Below are 21,906 nucleotides of genomic sequence, written 5' to 3' on the forward strand. Positions count from 1 at the left end.
GTACACTTGGGTGTACATCTTGCACAAGAAGAATGAAACTACATCTACTCTAACTGATCATGTCAGACAGCTGGATAAGTTGGTCAAAGATTCTGTTAAAATTATAAGAAGTGATAATGGCACTGAGTTCAAGAGTTCAATCATGGAAGAGTTCTGCAAAGAGCATGGAATCAAACAGGAATTTTCTGCACCTGGAACTCCACAGCAAAATGGAGTTGTAGAAAGAAAGAACAGGACTCTCATTGAAGCTGCACGAACTATGATTGATGAAGTAAAGCTGCCAACCTACTTTTGGGCTGAAGCTGTGCAGACTGCTTGTTTTACACAGAATGCTACACTCACAAACAAGCATGGAAAAACACCATATGAGATGGTGAAGAAAAAGAAGCCAAGTCTGAAATACATTCATGTATTTGGTTGCAAGCGTTTTGTTCTTAAGACTCATCCTGAATAGCTGTCAAAATTTGATTTAAAAGCTGATGAAGGAATTTTTGTTGGATATCCACTTTCCACAAAAGCCTTCAGAGTCTACAATTTAAGAACAAGAGTTGTCATGGAATCTATCAATGTATCTTTTAATGATAAGAATATTACTAGACTTGAAGATTTCAATGATCATGATCAGTTGAGATTTGAAAATGAAGACTTAAATTCTAATTCTGCAAATTCTGATGACTTAAAATTTGATCCTGTAAGTTCTGACGGGTTAAGTTCTGATGTCATTGAAACTGTGGTAACAACTCCAAAGGAAAATGCACCTGTCCAGGGGGAGCAAGCTGGAAATCCTACCACATCTCAAGACTCTCAAGAAGCATCAGAACCGGTCACTGGCTCTTCAAGTTCTGATTCATCTAGTTCTGATGAGCCAAATTCTGACAATTCTGGAAACTCTGATACTTCAAATCCTGAAGGATCCAAGTCAAATTCTGAAGTCTCAGAGAGCATAACTACAGGGGGGAGCATCAGAAAATGCTGTTGAGACAGCATGGTCTGAAGTCTCAGAGAGCATAACTACAGGGGGGAGCATCAGAAAATGCTGATGGAGACAGCATGGATCATGGGGGAGGATCCAGTTCTAAAAGTCAAATTTAATCTGCAAGGAAGTGGACCAAATCACATACACCTGACTTAATAATTGGAGATCCTGAAGCAGGTGTCAGAACTAGAACTGCAACATCAAATGAATGTCTCTATCATTCTTTTCTATCTCAGACTGAAACAAAGAAAGTGGAAGAAGCTCTTTAAGATGCTGATTGGGTGCAAGCAATGCAGGAAGAGTTAAATGAATTTGAAAGAAATAAAGTATGGACCCTAGTGCCAAGACCAAAGAACAGATCCATTATTGGCACAAAATGGGTGTTCAGAAATAAAATTGACAGTGATGGCATAATTACAAGGAATAAAGCAAGGCCGGTTGCTAAAGGCTACTCTCAACAGGAGGGTATTGATTATGATGAAACATTTGCATTAGTTGCTAGATTGGAAGCCATAAGAATCTTTTTGGCTTATGCTGCTCACAAAAAGTTTAAAGTCTTTCAAATGGATGTGAAAAGTGCTTTTCTTAATGGAGAATTGGAAGAAGAGGTCTATGTTGAACAATCTCCAGGCTTTGTAGATTCAAAATTTCCAAATCATGTCTACATGCTTGACAAAGCACTTTATGGCCTTAAGCAAGCTCCTAGAGCATGGTATGAGACTTTAGCTCAATTCCTTCTGGAAAGTGGATTTCACAGAGGTACAATTGATAAAACATTGTTCTACCTCAACCATGGAAATGATCTACTTTTGGTACAGATATATGTTGATGATATCATATTTAGTTCTACAAATGCCAAGTTCTACAAATGCCAAACTCTGTGAAAGGTTTGAAAAACTAATGCAATCAAGATATCAAATGAGTATGATGGGAGAACTCAGCTATTTTTTGGGACTTCAAGTCAAGCAAAATGAAGAAGGTACTTTTATCTGTCAATCCAAGTACACCAGAAATTTACCGAAGAAATTTGGAATGCAAGATTGTTCAACTGCATCCACTCCCATGGCCACTGCAACCAAGTTAGATAAAGATACTGGTTCATCAGTAGATATTACTAACTACAGAGGTATGATTGGCTCTTTACTCTATTTAACTGCAAGTAGACCTGATATCATGTATGCTACCTGTCTTTGTGCAAGATTTCAGGCTGATCCAAGAGAACCTCACTTAATAGCTGTGAAAAGAATTCTCAAGTACCTCAAGGGTACAGCTGATCTAGGATTGTGGTATCCTAGAGAATCAGATTTTAAGCTAATAGGTTACTCAGATGCAGATTTTGCAGGATGCAAAATAGACAGGAAAAGCACTAGTGGAACCTGCCAATTTCTTGGAGGCAGATTGGTTTCTTGGTTTAGCAAGAAACAAAAGTCAATTTCCACATCAACTGCAGAAGCAGAATATATTGCTGCAGGAAGCTGTTGTGCACAGATTCTTTGGATGAAGAATCAGTTACTGGATTATGGGTTAGAATTTTCTAAAATACCTATTTACTGTGATAATCAAAGTGTTATTGCTATGACAGGTAATCCAGTTCAACACTCAATGACAAAGCACATCAGCATTAAGTACCATTTCATAAGGGAACATGTGATGGAAGGTACAGTGGAATTGCATTTTGTTCCAACAGATCAATAACTAGCAGATATCTTCACAAAACCACTATGTGAAGCTACTTTTACAAGACTGGTAAATGAACTTGGAATGGTTTCAGGTTCTTTCTCTAAATCTGCTTAGTTTTTGTTCTCATGCATCAGACTTTATGATCAGTGTTTACAGATTGTCTTATCTTCGTGTAATCTATGCTTAAATTGAAATTCATTAAATGCTGATTGTTATCTGATGTGGATCTATATACTCTGATAAGTATTTTGAATGATCTGTGATAATTCAATCCAATGAGGATAACTGTGCCAGATGCTGACCTAGTAGTCTTTAACATACTAGAAATCCTATGTTTGAATTAGTTGTTTATGTGGAAACTCATTAACACAAGCAAATTATGATATTGAGCTTAGTCAAGTTTACTTTGTGTATCTTAGTACGAAGTCAAAAACTAGATTCTTGCTTCTTATCTGTCAAATTCTGATGTCAGTAAATCTTAAGGATGAACTAAATGCTGATAAGCCTCACTTATCAAAAGAAAAGAAAAGAAAAATCAGGTACTCCTTTGAGATCTAGAGTAAATATGTAAAAGGGAAGACCCAAGTGCATTTCTGGTATTAAGTAATATACATTAGAAAAGCAAATAAATTTTTCTTGGTGACTTTTCACATTCTCTGATTACTGGAGAAATACTCTGATAATAGCATAAATTCTGATAAGCAGTTGTGACTCACTTACACTGAGAAGCCACTGTAAAAAGGAATTTCAAAAGATGCATAAATTGAGCACAATCAGTTGAGGTGGACTCCTGCATAAATTTGTTCTATAGTAGACTTCATGATTGATGACAGATTTTAAGCACTTTTCTTAGTTATGCCTTATTTCTAAGATGTACTGAAGTTTATCAGACTTCAATCTTTATTTGATATTCTGCTGAATGCATACACTTTCACTCCATATGAATGATGAAAATTATTGTGGTGATTAAGTTGTTTCTGACAAACAGTTAAGTGTCATATGCATAAATTCTGAGGACAAGTTCTGATGGAAGTTCTGATGATTAAACTCTGAAGAAAACAAGTCAGTATTTGTATGAAGAATTACAGAAACAAACATTCACTTTTTGAGTACAGAAGCCATATTCTGATGACCATTAAGTTCTGATAATAGTCAAGTTCTGATGTAAATCCTGATGGAAACTCTGATGCTTACGTGGCATTATTTATTTACTTGACTTATTTGTGGTAAATACTGAACGGTCATATTTAATCAGAATATAATTAGGTGAGATAAAAATAGTCATAATCATTAAGGGTTAGTGGTAAATGTGTTTGTCTTGAAAAACTGCATGTGCACAGTAATTATTACTTATTTCCCGTTCCCATTAACTCCTGCTTTCATTTTTTACTGATTTTTATTATTACACATCGGTCTAGGGAGACGAGGCATCATTGTTTCTACTCTTAATCGTTAAACAATCCTCGAGTCTCTTGGTATTCCATTGGCTATTTAAACCGACATTTCATCTCAGCCAAATCATCTTCCATTCTCACACAAACTCATTCTCTCTCTTTTAATTCTCATCATTTTTCTTTTTCATAAACAAAAATGGTTCTTTTCAACATGTTTATGAACTATGAAAATTTCTATGTAGAGTTTAGTTGTGATGACTGGCAACAGGAATGGCATGTCACCGCCATTCCTGAAGAGATCTGGAACTTGGTTCCACAAGAGGTTCACACAAACCTCTTGTTCTTTTTGATGGACTATCAGCTCCATCTTGCTCATTTGGAAGAAGAACGGAGAGAGGCTCTTCTTCAGCAAGAACGGATCATCCGTCTTGCAGTGCTCTTTGTCAGCAGCAGGAGGAACTAGTCGATAGGTTTTCTTCTAGGACTAAGGCTGTTGATGTTCACGATCTTAAACTAGGCTTATCTTGTAATCTTTTGCATGAAATATATAAATTTCATAAGATGTACTCTTTGGATATTTTAATGAAATTTCCTTTGATTGCAAGATTTCATCTCTGTTTCTCTCATATTATGTGAATGTGAATGTTCTTATTGTAGTTTGTTAATCTTTACTTCATCTATTTGAACTATATCGCTTGATGAATGTTTTGATTAAAATTATGGTCAATAATAAATTATGATGATTTGAGACAAAATTGAAGCACGGGTTCCTACTTCAGAACCTGTGATAGTTGAAGCTGAGAATGTCAATTTTCAGAAAGAAACAGAAGCTGAAGGGTCAATCCCTCAGGTAAATGCTGAAACTCAAAGTTCTGATACTTTGAAGAGGAAAAGAACTGTAAACTCTACTGAAAAGGCAACTCCTTCATTGGCAAGGAGCCAATTATCATTGAAGCCTTTCAGCTAAAGCTCAAGACACTGTTCCTAATACAGTGATCACTCCTACTGTTTCTCCGGTAAGAGAGACAATAGTTGAAGGTTCAGGATTACGTCCTGAAATTGATATCACTAGGCTGCACATTCCAACTTTTCTTTATTTGGAAGATCCTACGGCAGCTCAGCCATCTACAGTCAACTCTCCAATCTTAGATGCTGAGATACCATCTACACCAGTTCTGGAGATAAATTCTGATGCTCAGAATTTAGATGATGTCATTCCTGAATCTCCAATTGCTTCACACACTGTAGTGCTGTCAGAACATAATGAGTCTTCCTCAAGTTCTGAAGACAGTGTTTCTGTTGAGACTCCAGCTCCCATTCTGGGCAAGGAAACATCGGTAAAGAAATTTGTTGAATAGGATGCACCTATTCCTTGGGAGGATACTCACAGAGGTGTGGAGTGGACCAAGAAGTAGAATGAATTATATTTTATTCCAAGCACCAAAATTCTGACAGAGCATGTGTCAAAAGCTGATGAGTTATTGTCAAATTCTGATTTCAAGATTCAACTCAAGGTTACAGTTATGAGTACAAGAAGCCTTCATGGTCTACATTCTACTACTCATGCTAAGGTTGATACACTGAAGTAAAATGCTGATAAGCTAGATCTACAGATCAAGCTTGACAAGAATAGATATATCAGACCTACTCTTGAGAAAGTTGAAGCCATTGAGAAGATTCAAGAGAAGCAACAGGCCCAAATTACTGAGGTCCTACAAAATCAAGCTTCTCAGAATGCTCAATTCGATGAGATCCAATCTTCAGTTGAACTTATTCTCTCTCTCTTACTTCCTGATGATTCCAAAAAAGGAGGAGAAGGTAGTTAAGTCCAAATGCTCACCTACTTAAATACTGAAGAAGAAGGATGACAAAGGTGATGACCAGGGAAACTCTGATAAGAACAGAGGTCAAGGAAAAGTTCAAGGAAAATCTTCACCAGAAGGAATTTCTGATGTTAGCAAATCTTCTACACAGAAAAAAGTCAAGTTCTGATGATGTGAATGTTAAGAGTCTGAAGTCAAGTTTTTATAAGCAAAGTCGGATGTCAAGTTCTGATATCCTGATTCAGTCAGGATCTAAAGACTCTCAGAAGTTTTTACAAACTCTGAAGCTAAAGGGGAAGCAGACTACTGTTTATTACAAAGATCCTAAAATCCAGACACTTGATGAGGAGATAGCTAGAAGATTATTTCTGAAACAAAATCCAGGAATGGATTTGGAAACTCTCAAGGAGGAAGAAGCTAGATTTGCAGCTGAGAAGACAAATCTAAAGTCTAAAGCTTCTGATGCAAAGAAACCTCCAAGACCTAAGGAAAAAGGAATTGTGATCAAGAAAAAGTCAAATTCTGAGGCTTCAAAGTCCAAGACTAGATCACAAACTGAGATTGATCCCAAGTCAAAAGGAAAAGAAAAGGTTGGTGACCTTTAAAGATTCAAAAAAAGATAAGTTATTATGTTCCTGTCTATCAAGCTACAATGCATGATGATGATTTGATAGAAGATGAAACTGTTCAAATTCTGAAAAGAAGAAAGTTAATTGAAGAATCTAAAACAACCTATGACACTGCTCAAGTTGTTCAAAATGAAGAACAGCAAGCTACAGAAGAAACAACAAATTCTGATCAAGCTATCAAGACATCAACCACTGACAATGATCAAGTTGATTTGAAAAAGATGACAATTGCTGATAAGAAGAAGCTGTTATGGAAGAAAGCTACTCCAGTTGAACCAAAATCCAATCTTATGATTAATCAACTCGCAACATTTGGGTTGAGAGCCAAGCAACCTAGAGATAGAGCTGGATTAGGTTCTGATGAAGAAAAGATACAAACAAGAGTAGAAGTTACTCTAAGAGATCCTTTCATGTTGACAGACAAACCATATGAATAAATCAAATAAAAGCACCTTGACAAAGTGTTGTCTGCTCAAATTCTGATAGATGCTCATGATAAAAATGTTCTAAAAGAGAAATTGATCTTATTTCTTAATGATGGAAGAACTTACAGACTAGCTGATACTGATGTGCTAAAAAAGTCGGTCGGAGAGCTTCAACATATTCACTATCTTCTGGAAGTAAAATCTGATATTACAAGAAGATGGTCAGAATACATTTTGAAGGCTATAAGAGATCTTCTCAGAATCTCTGGTACAAAAGCTTCTTAGTATATTCCAATGATTATTGATGGTGATGAAAGAGAAATTCCTATACTGAAGAACTCTGCTAAGGTGGAAGTTATTCTGAAAGGAAGATGCTTATGTTATAATGAAGACTATTCACATCCTAGAGTTATCAGACTTGGTGATGGACTTGAAAGAACATCAATTCAAGCTCTCAGAACAGCCATTATTCAAATTGGTGACAGTAAAGATGAAGAACTGATGCAGGTCAAAGCACAGTTAGTTGAAGTTTTGAGAAAAGCTGAAGATAAGCTGGTAAAAGATTTTGTTAAGAATCATTATGGATTCAGATTGATCCAGTGATGATGGTAAAGCTGTATGTTTTGTAAGTTGTAGTTAATAGTCTTATTAAACTCTCATTGCATTTGAACTTAAATGTTTTTGACATCATCAAACCTATTAACTTGTATATTTTTGCATAATTTACAAGTTGGGGGAGATTGTTAGATATATTTGAGATGTCATGTCTAATATGTTTCATGTTTAGTTTTTCAGATCTTAAAAAACAGGAAATATCAGTACTTACGGGAATCAGTACTTACTGGAAGTCAGAACTTAAGGTCATATCAGAACTTAAGGTTATGTCAGAACTTAAGTGCGGGAGGACTTACAGTTAAGGAAGGAAGCTAATTTACAGGATAGAAGATCGAGACTAAAATAAAAGAAGATATGCATGGAAAGAGTTAGAAGATAAGAAGACTTGTATAAGATATCTGATTGATATATTTTAGGAGACAGAATTATATTCCATATCAATTAGAGGTTATCTTGTAACTGTGTACTATATAAACACAGACATGGGTTTACACTATATGTGTTATCATTATCGATAAGATCATACATTGTAACCTAGCAGCTCTTAGTGATATTTGTTCATCACTGAGAGAGAACAGTTCCATTGTAACAGAGTTTATTATATTGAATATATCTGTTTACTGTTACTTGTGTTCGAAATTGATTTGATTGTATTAAACACTGTATTCAACCCCCTTCTACAGTGTTGTGTGACTTAACACTTTGATTTTTCAAATTAGGGCTTGTTCATAATATAGGTTTCTTTAATTTGGGTTCAATTTCTTAGATATATTCGTTTGAAAGACAACTAATCTATCTCTATCTTTATTTTTAGGGCTTAATCCCTCGGGACTTTGCATTCAGGGCTTTAATTTTAGGTAATACCCACTTTCTTTCTTTTTTTTCTTTTTTTATTTTAGGGTTAAGTTTTTTAAGATTTGTGGACTCGGATTTTTCATTTTTCATTAAAATCAGTATGTAAATTTTTTATTAACTTGTCGTCTTTTGGTAAAATCATGATTACTTTTATTTTTCTGATGGAGCATCTCTGAGTCATCTTCGCTCTATATGAATTTGAAGGTAATTTTAATACTTAGTTGATTAAATATGATATGTGATTACAACTATGTATATATTGAAGGTATACATATGTAATTATGGGCTTGCTTGTTTTCAGTTTTGTTCTTTATTTTTGGTGGTTACTGGTAATAATTTTTGCCCTAGTTTGTGGAGGGTGGGGTGGATGGAGAAGAAGCACATCAGGTGGTCATGTGTGTGTAAGATTTTGAATTAGTATACTGTTTGCTTTATTTTTGTGTACATTTTATCTAATGCCCTGTCTTGAAAAGGAGCAGAATACACTATATATGTCTAGTTTAGTTTGGTTATGTCTAGTTTAGTTTGATTTGGTTTTGTTTTATATATGTTTGTGTAGAATTTTTATTTTTGGTATATTTGGTGATGCCTCTTCATTATATTGTTTGAATTTTATATAAAATTTCAAGAATGTTCAAAGTCATAATAACTAAACACAATAAGGTATTTGGTAAATTTATTTCCTATGTTTACGATTGGAATTTTCATTTACTTGAATCACTTACATTAGAAGTAGTCTAGAAGATTAAAGTTGTACAGTTAAAGGAGCTGAATGTAATTCTGATTTGAAAGGAACAAAGTATCTTTTTGAAGAAATTTATGTTCTCTCCTTGCCCATATTTAAATAACCTCGAGTTGTTTTATGTTACCATTTCAACATCATTCCTAAACTTGGTAGATCAGTGAACTTGCTAATACCTGTTTTTATGTATAAATATTATATTGCTAGCATTTAGGCACGTCCTTACTTCCCGGAACCATTAGTGTCTTTTAGAAAATCTTTTTTATTGCAATAGGTCATTCTCAATGGCAATGTGATTAGTTACTTACCTGAAATATATGTATCAAATTTGGATGTACATCACAGGAAATACACAATAATTTTGTATAAAAATATAAGTAGTCTTTTCCTGGAGATTAAAATTATAGCATTCCCCTTTTAACTTGGCATCTTTTTTAACAAGATCTTTGTGCTGAAATGGCATCATATGATCTGAAATAACCGTGGTCCAGAATCTAGTCTATCGATCCTAGAATTAAATGAAAGAGGGTATATCATCTTTTATAGCATAGAATAGCTAGTTTGGACTGCTAAAGTTTAACATAATTTTAATTTGTAATATTGTCTATTATACTTATAAGAGCGGTTAAAAATAGATTAACGATAGAAAGCTAGTAAGGTCATGGAGCATTAGGATTTTTTTCCTGAAACCCCTGATAGTGTTTAGGGCTAGTGATCAATTCTTTTTATAATATACTATATATTCAATCAAGATTTCTTCCAAATATACATGTAAGTACGTATATTTGTATGCTTTTATAATAGTCAAGTAGCATATATCTGTATGCTTTTATAAATGTCCAGTAGCAATCCTAACAAGTTCGAAAACTACACTTCTCATCTCTGATCTCCTGTAATGTCTTGTACCCAATTATGCTGCAGTGTTTACAGTCATGAAGGAAGTTTAAATTTGCACAACATTACTACGGTTAGTGTTCTAGCGGTTGCAGACCTTACTACCTATGATACAATAAAAAAGTCAGTCATGAACTTGAGTTTTATGTTGCTTTTGGTAATATTGATCATCAGGGCTGTGTGAACCATATTATATCAAATCTGAAAAGAGTCATGGAGATCAATTATATTGACAAAATTTTGATACCTGTTAAAATTCTATTTCAAAAGTCTGCTTGTCCATCATATGCAGTTGTTGCAGTTTTTTGCTACTAAAGATCTGTCAATCTGGAAATATACATCTCGGTTCCAAAACCAAAAAAATATTGCAGCAAGGCGAGAGAAACTGATGAAGGCAATGATGGCCCTTGATGACTTTATCGAGGAAAAAATGAGACATTTTCATGCACGATATAGCAGAGGCCCAGAAGCTCAGGTTAATTTTAAAACACACTGAAATAATACTGTAACATAAGCTACAAAACCCCTATTATCAGAGTGTCAAACTTGTGATGAGTATTAACTTCAAATAATTTATTGATTGGTATGTTTGTTATCCAATAGGTACAAAGTATTGGAATTTATAGTGAAGAACGTGCTTAGCCAAATCGATGTAGCGGAATTTCTGGTTGCATTTGCTGGAATTCAAGACTCCATTCCCCAAATTTCCAGAGACCAAAGAATGCTGAAAGGTTCAGTTTATCTTTCTCTTAAGCCCCAAAAATTTTGTTGAAAGAAGAGTATTTTGAGAATGCATGTCAAACTTATCTCTAAATATAGAATTTAAGGGAAGTTAACAGAGTAACAAACTTGTAGGAGTAACATGCTAAAATCATGTGATCAGTTTGTTAGCTTGAGAAATGGAACTTCAGTAGTTAGTACTGCTTGTAATATACTGAAACTATTTATTAGTTTTACTTTATTCATTGCAGGAGTTATGTTTATACAGTGATTGTGAACTCAATAACTACGTTGTTAGATTCATCTCTTAATTCTAAAAAAGCAGCTCTTATACCATGTGCATGACATTTATTTTTTCTTATATATATTCTTTAAATTTATTGTTCATATGTTCATTATTACTATATTCTACCTGCAGTTCAGAATTTATCTTAAATTGAAATTCATATTCATGACCTTTCATCTTTCTGTTGTTTTCAAATGCAGTAAAGATGCAAAGTGCAATGCTAACAGCAGTAGTGGGAAACATCCAACATGTATGTCTATCTTTGTCATTGCTTATATGTCATGACTTTGAGAATTTTTGATAAATTTATAAAAACGCCCAAATTGGTGATAACTATTAACATCAAGTTAGGGCTAATGCGGCTGCCCATGGTAAATTTGGCACAAAGTAAAAAAAGTCGAAAGGATCAAGAAGGTGCAGCAGAATTTTAGCATTTCTTTTTAAAAAACTTGGAGAAGCCAACCCATACACGGAATTGATATCTAAGAGTTGTGTGCAATTGTTGCAAGTGAAAATGAAGATGTTACACCTTTAACAGGAGGCCGTAGCTTCTAGTTCCACTATTGTTTAGGTTTATAAGTGTATAATGCTATTTATTAAGTCGTGAACTTGGTACATGTGGCCGTCGTTCTTGTAGACATTTGATTGATGATTTGTTGAAGTAGTTTAACTTAGTTTTCTATGGTTGGTAATCAGTTTGGATGATTAGATGGTTTGTAAAAATTGTATTGTTGTGTTAATGATTTGTTTTTTTGTGAATGCATATATTTAAATAGTACATTTTCAATTTTTACTTGAAAAAGTGTAATAACCCCAATTTTTGGAATTTTTGAAACCCTTATGAATAGTGTTTTGCTGATTATGCTGAATAAGAAAACTTTTCATGCCACACTGTGTAGGGGTTCTTTTATTGATCTTCTGGGATATTATTAGTACTCTATGTGGTATATAAGTGTATGTAAAGATCGTCAGAATCCAAATCCGAAAACTTTGATTTTTCCCGAAAATCCACCAGATACAGAAAGAATTGAGTATAAGGTAACAGGATAAAAAGGATTTAAATTCAAGGATTATAAGAGAGGATCATAAAAAGGAATTTAATGTATTGAGAAAGGTTAAGGGAACCCAAGTAATGAGATCCCGGGTATGATCCCTCAAACAATAAACGAGAACGAAAGTTAAGCGAACTGTATAACAGATCAGCGGTCATTAGCCAAGTGATTAGGAGTTAATCAAAGAGTTAGTGGAGGGTGATGTCATCTCACCAACATGAAGAGGACAAGTGTGGGATGATGATATAAGGGGATGACTTAAGCATGACAAAAAAGGAGAGATTAGTTGGTTGATTGTGAACCATTCATTCTTTACCATGGTAAAAAGTTAATTAAACAAACAAAAGGATGTCAACCAAGCAAAGCAAATCAAAAACACAAAACACAAAGTTGACCTTAATTATCCAACAAGAAGCTCTCGGCCTTTTGTCCATTTCAAAGAAAGAAAAATTCAAATTCAAGTTCCAAGCTTTGTTAATTGGTGAGGTAATTATCCAAGGTTCCTTATGTATAGATATAGCTATTCTATGAATCTAAGCTTCCATTTCCTTCACAATCTCTTCCAATAATTCAAGGAAGAAGATGGTGAATAGTAACTTTCAAAAAATAACTTTAGTTTTCTTGAATTTTTATGAAAGTTTAAGGTTATACAAGCAAGGATCAAGGTTCTTTTAGGCATTCAAAGCTCTTGTGTTGTGTTAAGAAGCTTCAAGAAGGTATAAACTCCAAACCCTAGCTTTAGTTTTGAGTATTTAGGAATGGTTATGATTGATATAGTATATGTGAAGTGTTAGGTCACACACACTGTAGAGGGGGTGAATACAGTGTATAGTACACTCAAATCGAACTTTAAGAACTTAAGTAACAAAAAACAAGCTTTATTGAAACAATAAACTCTGTTACAGTATGGAACTGTTACCTCTCAGTGATGAACAAATATCACGAGAGCTGCTAGGGTTACAATGAATAATCTTTTCTAATAATGATAACACTTATAGTGTAAACCCTATGTCTGTGTTTATATACTACACAGTTACAAGATAATCACTAATTGATATGGAATATAATTCTGCTTCCTAAAATATATCAATCAGATATCTTTTCTTCCAAGTATTCCATTCTTCACGGAATTCCTTCTTCATGCATATCTCTTCTTATGTTTATCTCAATCTTCTTTCCTTTAATCAGCTACTGTCCTTATCTGATTATCCTTCAGCACTTAAGTTCTGATATCTATCTTCTGATGATTATCTCCTGATAACATACGTACTGATATCCTTAAGTCCTGACTTCCAGTATAAGTACTGATCAACAGTTAAGTACTGATTTATCCTGTTCAGTAAGATCTGAAAGCTAAACATAAAATATATTAGCCATGACATTATCAAATATATCTAACAATCTCCCCCAACTTGTAAATTAACATAATATACAAGTTTAACAGATATTTGATGATGTCAAAAACATTAAGTACAAATGCATGAGAATTAGACTAGATAACTACAACTTACAGTCCTTAAAGTTTTTACCAATTTCAACTTCTGATAACAACTTCAGTCTGTATAAATATCAGAATTTAAGCAGTTGTAGATCTTCGACTTGGCTTCATCATTTTCTGATCTCTCTGATGTCAGGAGTTGTTCTGAGATAGTTCTTCAACAAACATTTCTCAGCATATCTTAGTTCATCAATCATTCTCCTTTTAACATCTTTAAGCTCTGCAGTATCTTCACCAGTTTGAAAGATTGCAGCTCTGAGATCATTGATCTTTGCTTTTCTCAACTCCTGATCTAGTCTTATAACATAAGCTTTGTCAGACTCTAGATTGAATTCAAGTCCCTTAATACCAAGATACGTTCTGATCTGTGCAGTATTAGGCTTCATATCAACAATATCACCATTGTGATCTCTGTACTTTGGAACATATATGCTGTCAGACTTAACAGAATAAAGCCTTTTCTGTCTCTGAATCTGTTCTTTTAAGTAGTTTGCAGCAGTCCCTGTTATTCTGTCATCCACTTGAAGTAAGAAAAGTACATGCTCCAATTCTTCAAAATACTTCAATGGAATGGCATTTTGTCTTATATGATAAACCCTACCATCTGTCATGAAATACAACATGATGTTTTCTTTCAAGTAGGTATGGTAAACCATCTGTACAGATTCCAGTTGATTCAATCTCTCAGGAGTTGCTCCAATACCTGGTTCACTCAAGGAAGTTGGATCATTGGTAGTGTTGTGTACTATTCTTTCATCAGCACTTCCCAATCCAGTTTTATCTCTAGCTTCCTTTCCAGTAACTACTCTTGCTTCAAAACCACTTGCAGTAGTCTTCAAAGATTGAGTCTGTTTTGCTTTAGTGAATCCTGGTAGGAGTGTCTTTGATCTATTTTCTGATATCAAGTTAACTTGAGCTCTGTCAGAGGTTACTTGCTTCTTCTGAATATCAGAACTTACAATTTCTTGACTCTGAACAACTTGAGCCATGTCAGAGGTTGTTTTAAGAACTTTTCTTGAAGTCAGAGCAAGATCATCCTTTTTATCAGTAATTTCTTCTTCCTCAGGAGGTACATAAGCCTTGATAGGTTCACCAACCTTTTCTTTACCCTTGGATCTTGGATCTATCTGTGGTTGTGATCTAGCCAATGTTGCTTCAGTATGTGTCCTTTCTTTGATCACAATGCCTTTAAGTTTTGGAAGTGACTTTTTACCAGAAGCTTCAGATTTAGATGTGACTTTCTCTGATTTAAGTCTGGCTTCTTCTTCCTTTAAACTTTCCAAGTCCATTCTTGGATTTTCTTGAAGAAATAACTGTCTTGACATTTCCTCATCAAGATCTAGAAGTTCATCAGAACTTATCCTTTTACCAGCACCAGAACTTATTCTTTTCCCAGTATCAGAACTTGTCCTGTGATTAGCTTGTCTTGATGTAAACCTTCTACCTTGACTATGACCGCTACCCATTCCAGAGTATCCTTGATCATCATTTCCATCATCCTTTCCTTGCAGTGTCTTGTTAGTTTTGCATTTGGACTTAATTACCTTCTCCCCCTTTTTGGCATCAGCAGGTAGTAAAAGAGCGATAAGTAATTCCACTGAGGATTGGATTTCAGTAAGTTGAGATTGCTGAGAAGCTTGATTTGTCAGAATGTCATCAATCTGAGCTTGTTGTTTCTCTTGAGTTTTCTCAATATAAGCAATCCTGTCAATGGTAGGTTGAAAGAACTTTTTCTTATCAATTTTCCAAACTTGTTCTTGTTTGATAAAGTTCTCCTGAATCTTGTGTAGCTCTGCATGAGTAGTTGAATGAAGACCTTGTAGATGTTTAGTGCTCAATGCAGTGACTCTAAGCTGGGTTTTAAAATCATCAGAATTTAACATTTCATCAGCTTTAGTCAAGTGCTCAGCAAGATGTAATGCATTTGGAACACATGAAACTAAGTTCCATTCCTTAGTCCACTCCTGACCTGCAGGAGTTTCACTCCAAGGTACTGGTGCATCCCTGATAACAAACTCCTTTACCAGTTCAGACTTAGGAAGAGTTGGTTGAGGAGTATGTCCTGAAGGACCTGCTTCATCAGCATCTACAGTTGGAGCAGCATCACCAGTATCTCCAGCATTTGCAGCATCAGAACTTAAAGAATTAGTATCTTCTGATAAGACAACAGTGTGAGTAGCAATGGAGGCTTCAGCATCCTCTAATTGCTGATCTGATACTAAGTTCTGATCAAAAGCCATATCCTGATGCTCACCTAAAGTCTGATCATCAGCATCTTGATGCAGAGAAGGTGTTGTTGATAACTCTGGAGTTTGAACAGCATCAGTAACAGGTGTTGTGAAAGAATTATTTGCTGTTGGAGCTTCTAAAAGAAATACTTCAGACACAACCGAGTGTTGAACCTCAATATCAGCACTTGTGCCTGGATCAACAAGAGACACAGATGGTGAGTTAGCCTTGTCCGATACAGCTACCTGAGATGGAGTTAATGGAGAAGAAGTGACTGGAGCAAATTCTTTGTCTTGTGAGATCAGAGATTCCTGATCTCCTTCCTTAGCTGCTTCCTCTTCATTATCTGAAACTGGCCTTTGTGCCCTCTGTTTCTTGTACTTCCTTGTTGATGTGGATTCCTTGGAAGTTTCAGGAACTATCATTCGTCTAAGCCTCTTGAGAAGCCTAGAACCCCCAATTTCAGAATCCTTCTGAGAAACCTCTTTCTCAGCTTCAGAAAAAACAGGTTCTCGAGAAGAAACCTGTTCCTCAGAATCAGATTCATCTCTCAATACAATCCTCCTTCTCTTTTGAGATGTGTGAAGAATAGTTTTTGTCCTCTTTGGCTTGGAGGATGAGGGTTGAACAGTCTGTGAAGTAGAGAGATAGGATTTGAGATAATTCCTGAGGGTAGGTTGAGTAGAATGAGTGGTAGGTGCTGAGGTTGATGGATTTTGGGTGGTTGGAGTTGGTTGGACATCACAGTAAACAGATCTAGAAGTATCAGGATCAGCATTTACTAGGATCTGTTTTACAGACTGAGGAATCTGTAATGGTCTAACCACTTTTTTCTTAGTATCAGCATTTACCAGATCATTAAAATATCGTTTTGCAACTCTAAAAGGTGGGGTTGAGGAACTGACTAATTGAGGTTCATCAGTACAAAAAGTGTAAATAAGTTGACAGAATCTTGCGAAATAAACAACATCTCGATCCTCTGTCATCCTATCCCCAATAAAACCAATTAAAGCAGTTGCAAAATCAAAATGAGGTTGATGAATAATAGCATACCCTATGTGTTGACTCAGAATTGGGATAGCATCAAAATTCGAACATTTGTTCCCAAAAGCTTTGGTGATGCAGTCAAAGAAGAAACTCCATTCTCTTCTGATATTAGCCCTTTTTAACTGCCCAAGCTTTGCCAAACTCTTTTTATATCCCAAATCAGCCATTAACTCCTGAAGTGCTGATTCCTCTGGAGTTGAAAAAGTACAATTTTCTGGGAGATGTAGAGCTTTGCGTATTGTACCAGGAGTGACTACATAAGATGAATCACCCACTTCAAAAACAATACTGGGAGTGCCATGTTTACCACCATCATCAAAGTGCCCAGTCCGCCAAAATGTCAGAACTTGTCGACTCGAAAAGACTTCAGGCTGTGTTAATGCGTACCCAATCTCACTGTGTGCAAGAAGATCTTGCACAAAATGCAATTCAGATGGAGCTTCAGCATGATCAAGAATTGCAGCATAGTTGTTTGGAACAAACTTAGCTCCATCAATGATTAAATCCTTTGGTGCCATGTGAAAAATATTGAGATTTAAGTATACCTGTTAGGTGTTTGAGATAATGTCTGTATGAAAAACCAACGTGAGAAAGAAAGAGAAGGAGAGTAAAAGTAAGCAGAGAGATAAAGTATAAAGAAAATAAAAGATTAAAGAAATCTTCTCTCTGTTGTACTTATACTCTGAACAAAAATGTTGCCGTTGGACACCTGTCAGACATGCAGTAGTAACGGACAGTAACTGGGCTCGAGAAAACAGGAATCATTACTTACCCAGTTGCCTAGTTTCAAGGAAAAACCGTTCCATTTATCAAGAGAAACAGTTTTAATTCAAAATTTAAACCGTTAGCACTGATTGAATTATTTTTCACTGCATCATTGAAATTCTGAAAATACATCACATGAAAATGACCAAGATAAATTAGATATGTAAGTGCTGAAAATGAATCAGAACTTAATATAAAACAAAAGTTATATGGTCATCAGAATATCAATCAGGATTTATCAACACAAGATAAAATAACTCAGAGACAAAATCTTGAAGTAAAAACAATTTTCATTAATATATCAAGACAATACATTTATGAAATGGAAATTACATCAATACTTATACAAGATTTTCCCTAAGCTTCTAATCCTAACATCAACAGCCTTAGTCCTAGCTAAGAAGCCTGACAAAGCTGATGATGAAGAAAAACAGGAAGAAGACGAGATTAAGTCATCTTCTTCTTCCTACTCTCGACAAACAAAATGGCGAGTCGGATGATTCGCTCTTGCTGACGGAGAGCTTCCAGCCTTTCCTCCTCCAATCACTCCAGATGGCGATGGTAGTCCATATAGAAGAACAGGAGGCGTGTCAGTACCTCCTGCAGGACAGAGTCCCATATCTCCTCAGGAATGGTTGTGACATGCCATTCCTGCTGCCACTCGGCACAACTTAGCTCCATATTGAAGGTTTGGTAGTTCAAAAACATGTTGTATCTGACCATTGTGTTTTTGAAAGAAAAAGGAGGATAAGTGTGTGAGAAGAATGTGATGGAAAGACTGATGTGAAGTGGTTGCTTATATAGGCAAGAGAATGCCAGGAGACGCAAAGAAATTGAATGCTGACAGGTAGAATTAATTTTACCTCGTCTCCCTAGACTTTGAAAAAGATAACAGTCATTGGAAAGAGGAATCATGTTTTAAACGCACAAGAAACAAGAAACAGTGGACTGTTCAAGGACGAATACCATTAATCCTAATCATAGTGACTATTAATCTTCCACTTCAACATATTCTAATTCGAACTGAGACTGTTATCAAATTTTATTCACAGATAAGCCAAGTAAAGGATTAGACTGAGAAATCAGAACTTAGACCTATACCAGAACTTAACAGTCATCAGAACATAATTTCTTAACTCGAAAAAGGAATGCCCAACTTAGTAAATGCTCATACAAGTTCTGAGTTATAGACTTCAGAACTTAATCATTAGAACATGTAACTAGTACTTGTCCTCAGAATTAGTGCAATGTGACACAATGACTGTTTATCTAAAATAACATAGACCACCACAGAAATTTTCATCATTCAGATGGAGTGATTAGTGTGTGCATTAAGCTAAATAACAGATAAAGAGTAAAGTCTGATTTACTTCAGTACATCTTAGAAATAAGGCATAACTAAAATTTTGCTAAAGAGCTGTCATTGTCCTGAAACCTACTAATGAATGAGTTTATGCTTGAGTCCACCTCAACTGTTTTGTGCTAATTTTATGCATCTTTTGCAATTCTATTTTACAGTGGCTTCTCAGTGTAAGTGAGTCACGGCTGCTTATCAGAATTTACGCTGCTATTAGAGTATTTCTCCAGTAATCATAGAGTGTGAAAAGTAACCAAGAAAATATTTTGCTTTTCTAATGCATATTTACTTAATACCAGCAATGCACTTGGGTCGTCCCTTCCACATTTTACTCTAGATCTCAAAGGAGTACCTGATTTTATTATTATTATTATTATTATTTTTATTTATTTTTTGCTTTTTCTTTTGATAAGTGAGGTTTATCAGCACTTAGTACATTTAGCAGTTTTACTAGTATCAGAACTTAACAGATGAGTAACATTATTCTAATTTGTGACTTAGTAATAAGATAAACAAAGTAAACTCAACTAAGCTCAATTGTCAGAATTTGCTAGTGTCATAAGATTTCCACTGAAATAATTACTTCTTACATGGAATCATTTGTTTATTGAAGACTATTAGGTCAGTATCTAGCACAGTTATCCTCATAGGATTGAATAGTTACTTGAACAGACATATCACTTATCAGAGTTTAGAAACATATATCAGACAACAATCAGTACTTAAACGCGTATTTCAATTAATCACAGAATAAACAAAGAGATTATTTGGAAAACTTGAGGTGTTGGGGCTGTTGTAGTGATGTATGGATGGAGTTTGGTTGTATGGTTGAACTGTGGTTGGTTTGTGGTTGATTTGGAGTAGGATAAAAATTGGTAATCGCGTAAACATCGTCGTCATAATGTCCGATTTACTTTAGACTGTTTTTGTACTTAACATCAGGACCCGAGGACTCACTGTTAGGTTTTGACCATTGCCATGATTAGATAGTTCATGTTACGAGCTTCGTTTTGATATGTGGTTCGTTTGAATCCGACGTACGGTTTAGGAGAAACGACCGTTTTAAGTAACGGCGTTTTGTGAACGAACCATTACCCCTCGCCTTACTTTGAAACCTTGGTTAAGGACTTTAAATGACTAATTGGGATATGAAACAATTATGTTAAGTGGATTAGGCATTTGGTAAGGTACTCGCGAAAGAATTGCCTTAACACTCTTAATAGTTAATTTATTAAAAATGGTGGAGCCGAGGGTACTCGAACGACTTAGGTGATTCGTTAAGCGTAGGAGTGACCATAAGCGAACGTTAGGGTTCAATTGGTTAAAGTCTAGTTTCTTAAGCGACCGGGGTTTAATTCCAACTTATGTTGTTGTTCATAGGTTATCGGACCCACTCTAAGCTTAAGTCTATCCGGGAGAGCACTCAGGCAAGTTTTCTACCCATTATACTGTTGTTGTGATGTATATATGTACATGCATTATCTTGTGATAAGTGCATGATTATTATTAGCAAAGTCTTGCGATATATTGGAGCATGTGATATGATATTTATATGCATGCCTGTTTTGTAATCTTAATATCTAATTGTTGATTCAAATGCTTATAAGTTGCATAATACCTATGCTAGAGATAAGCAGTAGTTGCGTATACCCTTAGTATAGGGGACCCAAAGGTGAACATTTTTCTAAACCGGGAGTCGATGTTCCCAAGTATAATATATATATATATTTATATATATATATTGATATAGTTTTCAAAACTATTAATCGAATAAAGTTTATTCGATAACTTTATTTTATTTAATGAATATTAGTTTGAATATTCATTCGAGGACATATGACTCCGTTTATTTTATTAATGAATATTACTTTGAATATTCATTCGAGGACATATGACTCCGTTTATTTAATTAATGAATATTACTTTGAATATTCATTTGAGGACTTATGACTCCGATTATTTACTAAGTAATATTCTTTGTTTTATTAAAGAATAATGTTTCGATAATCAAACTTGTTTTTGATTATTCAAATAAAGATAGTACTTTGTTAGGTCACACACACACTGTAGAGGGGGTGAATACAGTGTATAATACAATCAAATCAAACTTTAATATATTAAGTAACAGATAACAAACTTTATTGAAACAATAAACTCTGTTACAGTATGGAACTGTTACCTCTCAGTGATGAACAAATATCACGAGAGCTGCTAGGGTTACAATGAATAATCTTCTTGAATATATGATAACACTTATAGTGTAAACCCTATGTCTGTGTTTATATACTACACAGTTACAAGATAATCGCTAATTGATATGGAATATAATTCTGCTTCCTAAAATATATCAATCAGATATCTTTTCTTCTAAGTATTCCATTCTTCACGGAATTCCTTCTTCATGCATATCTCTTCTTATGTTTATCTCGATCTTCTTTCCTTTAATCAGCTACTGTCCTTCTCTGATCATCCTTCAGCACTTAAGTTCTGATATCTAACTTCTGATAATTATCTCCTGATAATATAAGTACTGATATCCTTAAGTCCTGACTTCCAGTATAAGTATTGATCAACAGTTAAGTACTGATTTATCCTGTTAAGTAAGATCTGAAATCTAAACATAAATTATATTAGCCATGACATTATCAAATATATCTAACAATCTCCCCCAACTTGTAAATTAGCATAATATACAAGTTTAACAGATATTTGATGATGTCAAAAACATTAAGTACAAATGCATGAGAATTAGACTAGATAACTATAACTTACAGTCCTTAAAGCTTTACCAATATTCAACTGCTGATAACAACTTCAGTCTGTACAAATATCAGAATTTAAGCAGTTGTAGATCTTTGACTTGGCTTCATCATCTGATCTCTCTGATGTCAGGAGTTGTTCTGAGATAGTTCTTCAACA

The 21,906-nt window shown here is 34.8% G+C and overlaps 1 protein-coding gene across 14 annotated transcripts; it reads left to right on the top strand.

The window, feature by feature from the left end:
- The first annotated feature begins 8,066 nt into the window (after positions 1-8,066).
- Positions 8,067-11,817, top strand: LOC141663737 (uncharacterized). 14 transcript variants are annotated; one of them, XM_074469535.1, is made up of 7 exons: positions 8,416-8,601; positions 8,699-8,798; positions 10,061-10,106; positions 10,326-10,508; positions 10,637-10,764; positions 11,240-11,289; positions 11,387-11,817. In XM_074469535.1, exons 4-7 carry the CDS (start codon positions 10,477-10,479, stop codon positions 11,468-11,470), a joined length of 294 nt encoding a protein of 97 aa, XP_074325636.1. In that variant the 5' UTR covers positions 8,416-8,601; positions 8,699-8,798; positions 10,061-10,106; positions 10,326-10,476; the 3' UTR covers positions 11,471-11,817. The 14 variants fall into 14 exon arrangements, 13 of the variants coding, with proteins under 13 accessions (XP_074325639.1, XP_074325644.1, XP_074325634.1 ...); XM_074469536.1 differs by having other exon boundaries at positions 8,699-8,792; XM_074469538.1 differs by lacking the exons at positions 8,416-8,601; positions 8,699-8,798 and adding an exon at positions 8,067-8,399.
- Positions 11,818-21,906: the final 10,089 nt, after the last annotated feature.

The sequence above is a fragment of the Apium graveolens genome, chromosome 6 (assembly GCF_009905375.1).
Source record: "Apium graveolens cultivar Ventura chromosome 6, ASM990537v1, whole genome shotgun sequence".
NCBI lineage: Eukaryota > Viridiplantae > Streptophyta > Magnoliopsida > Apiales > Apiaceae > Apium > Apium graveolens.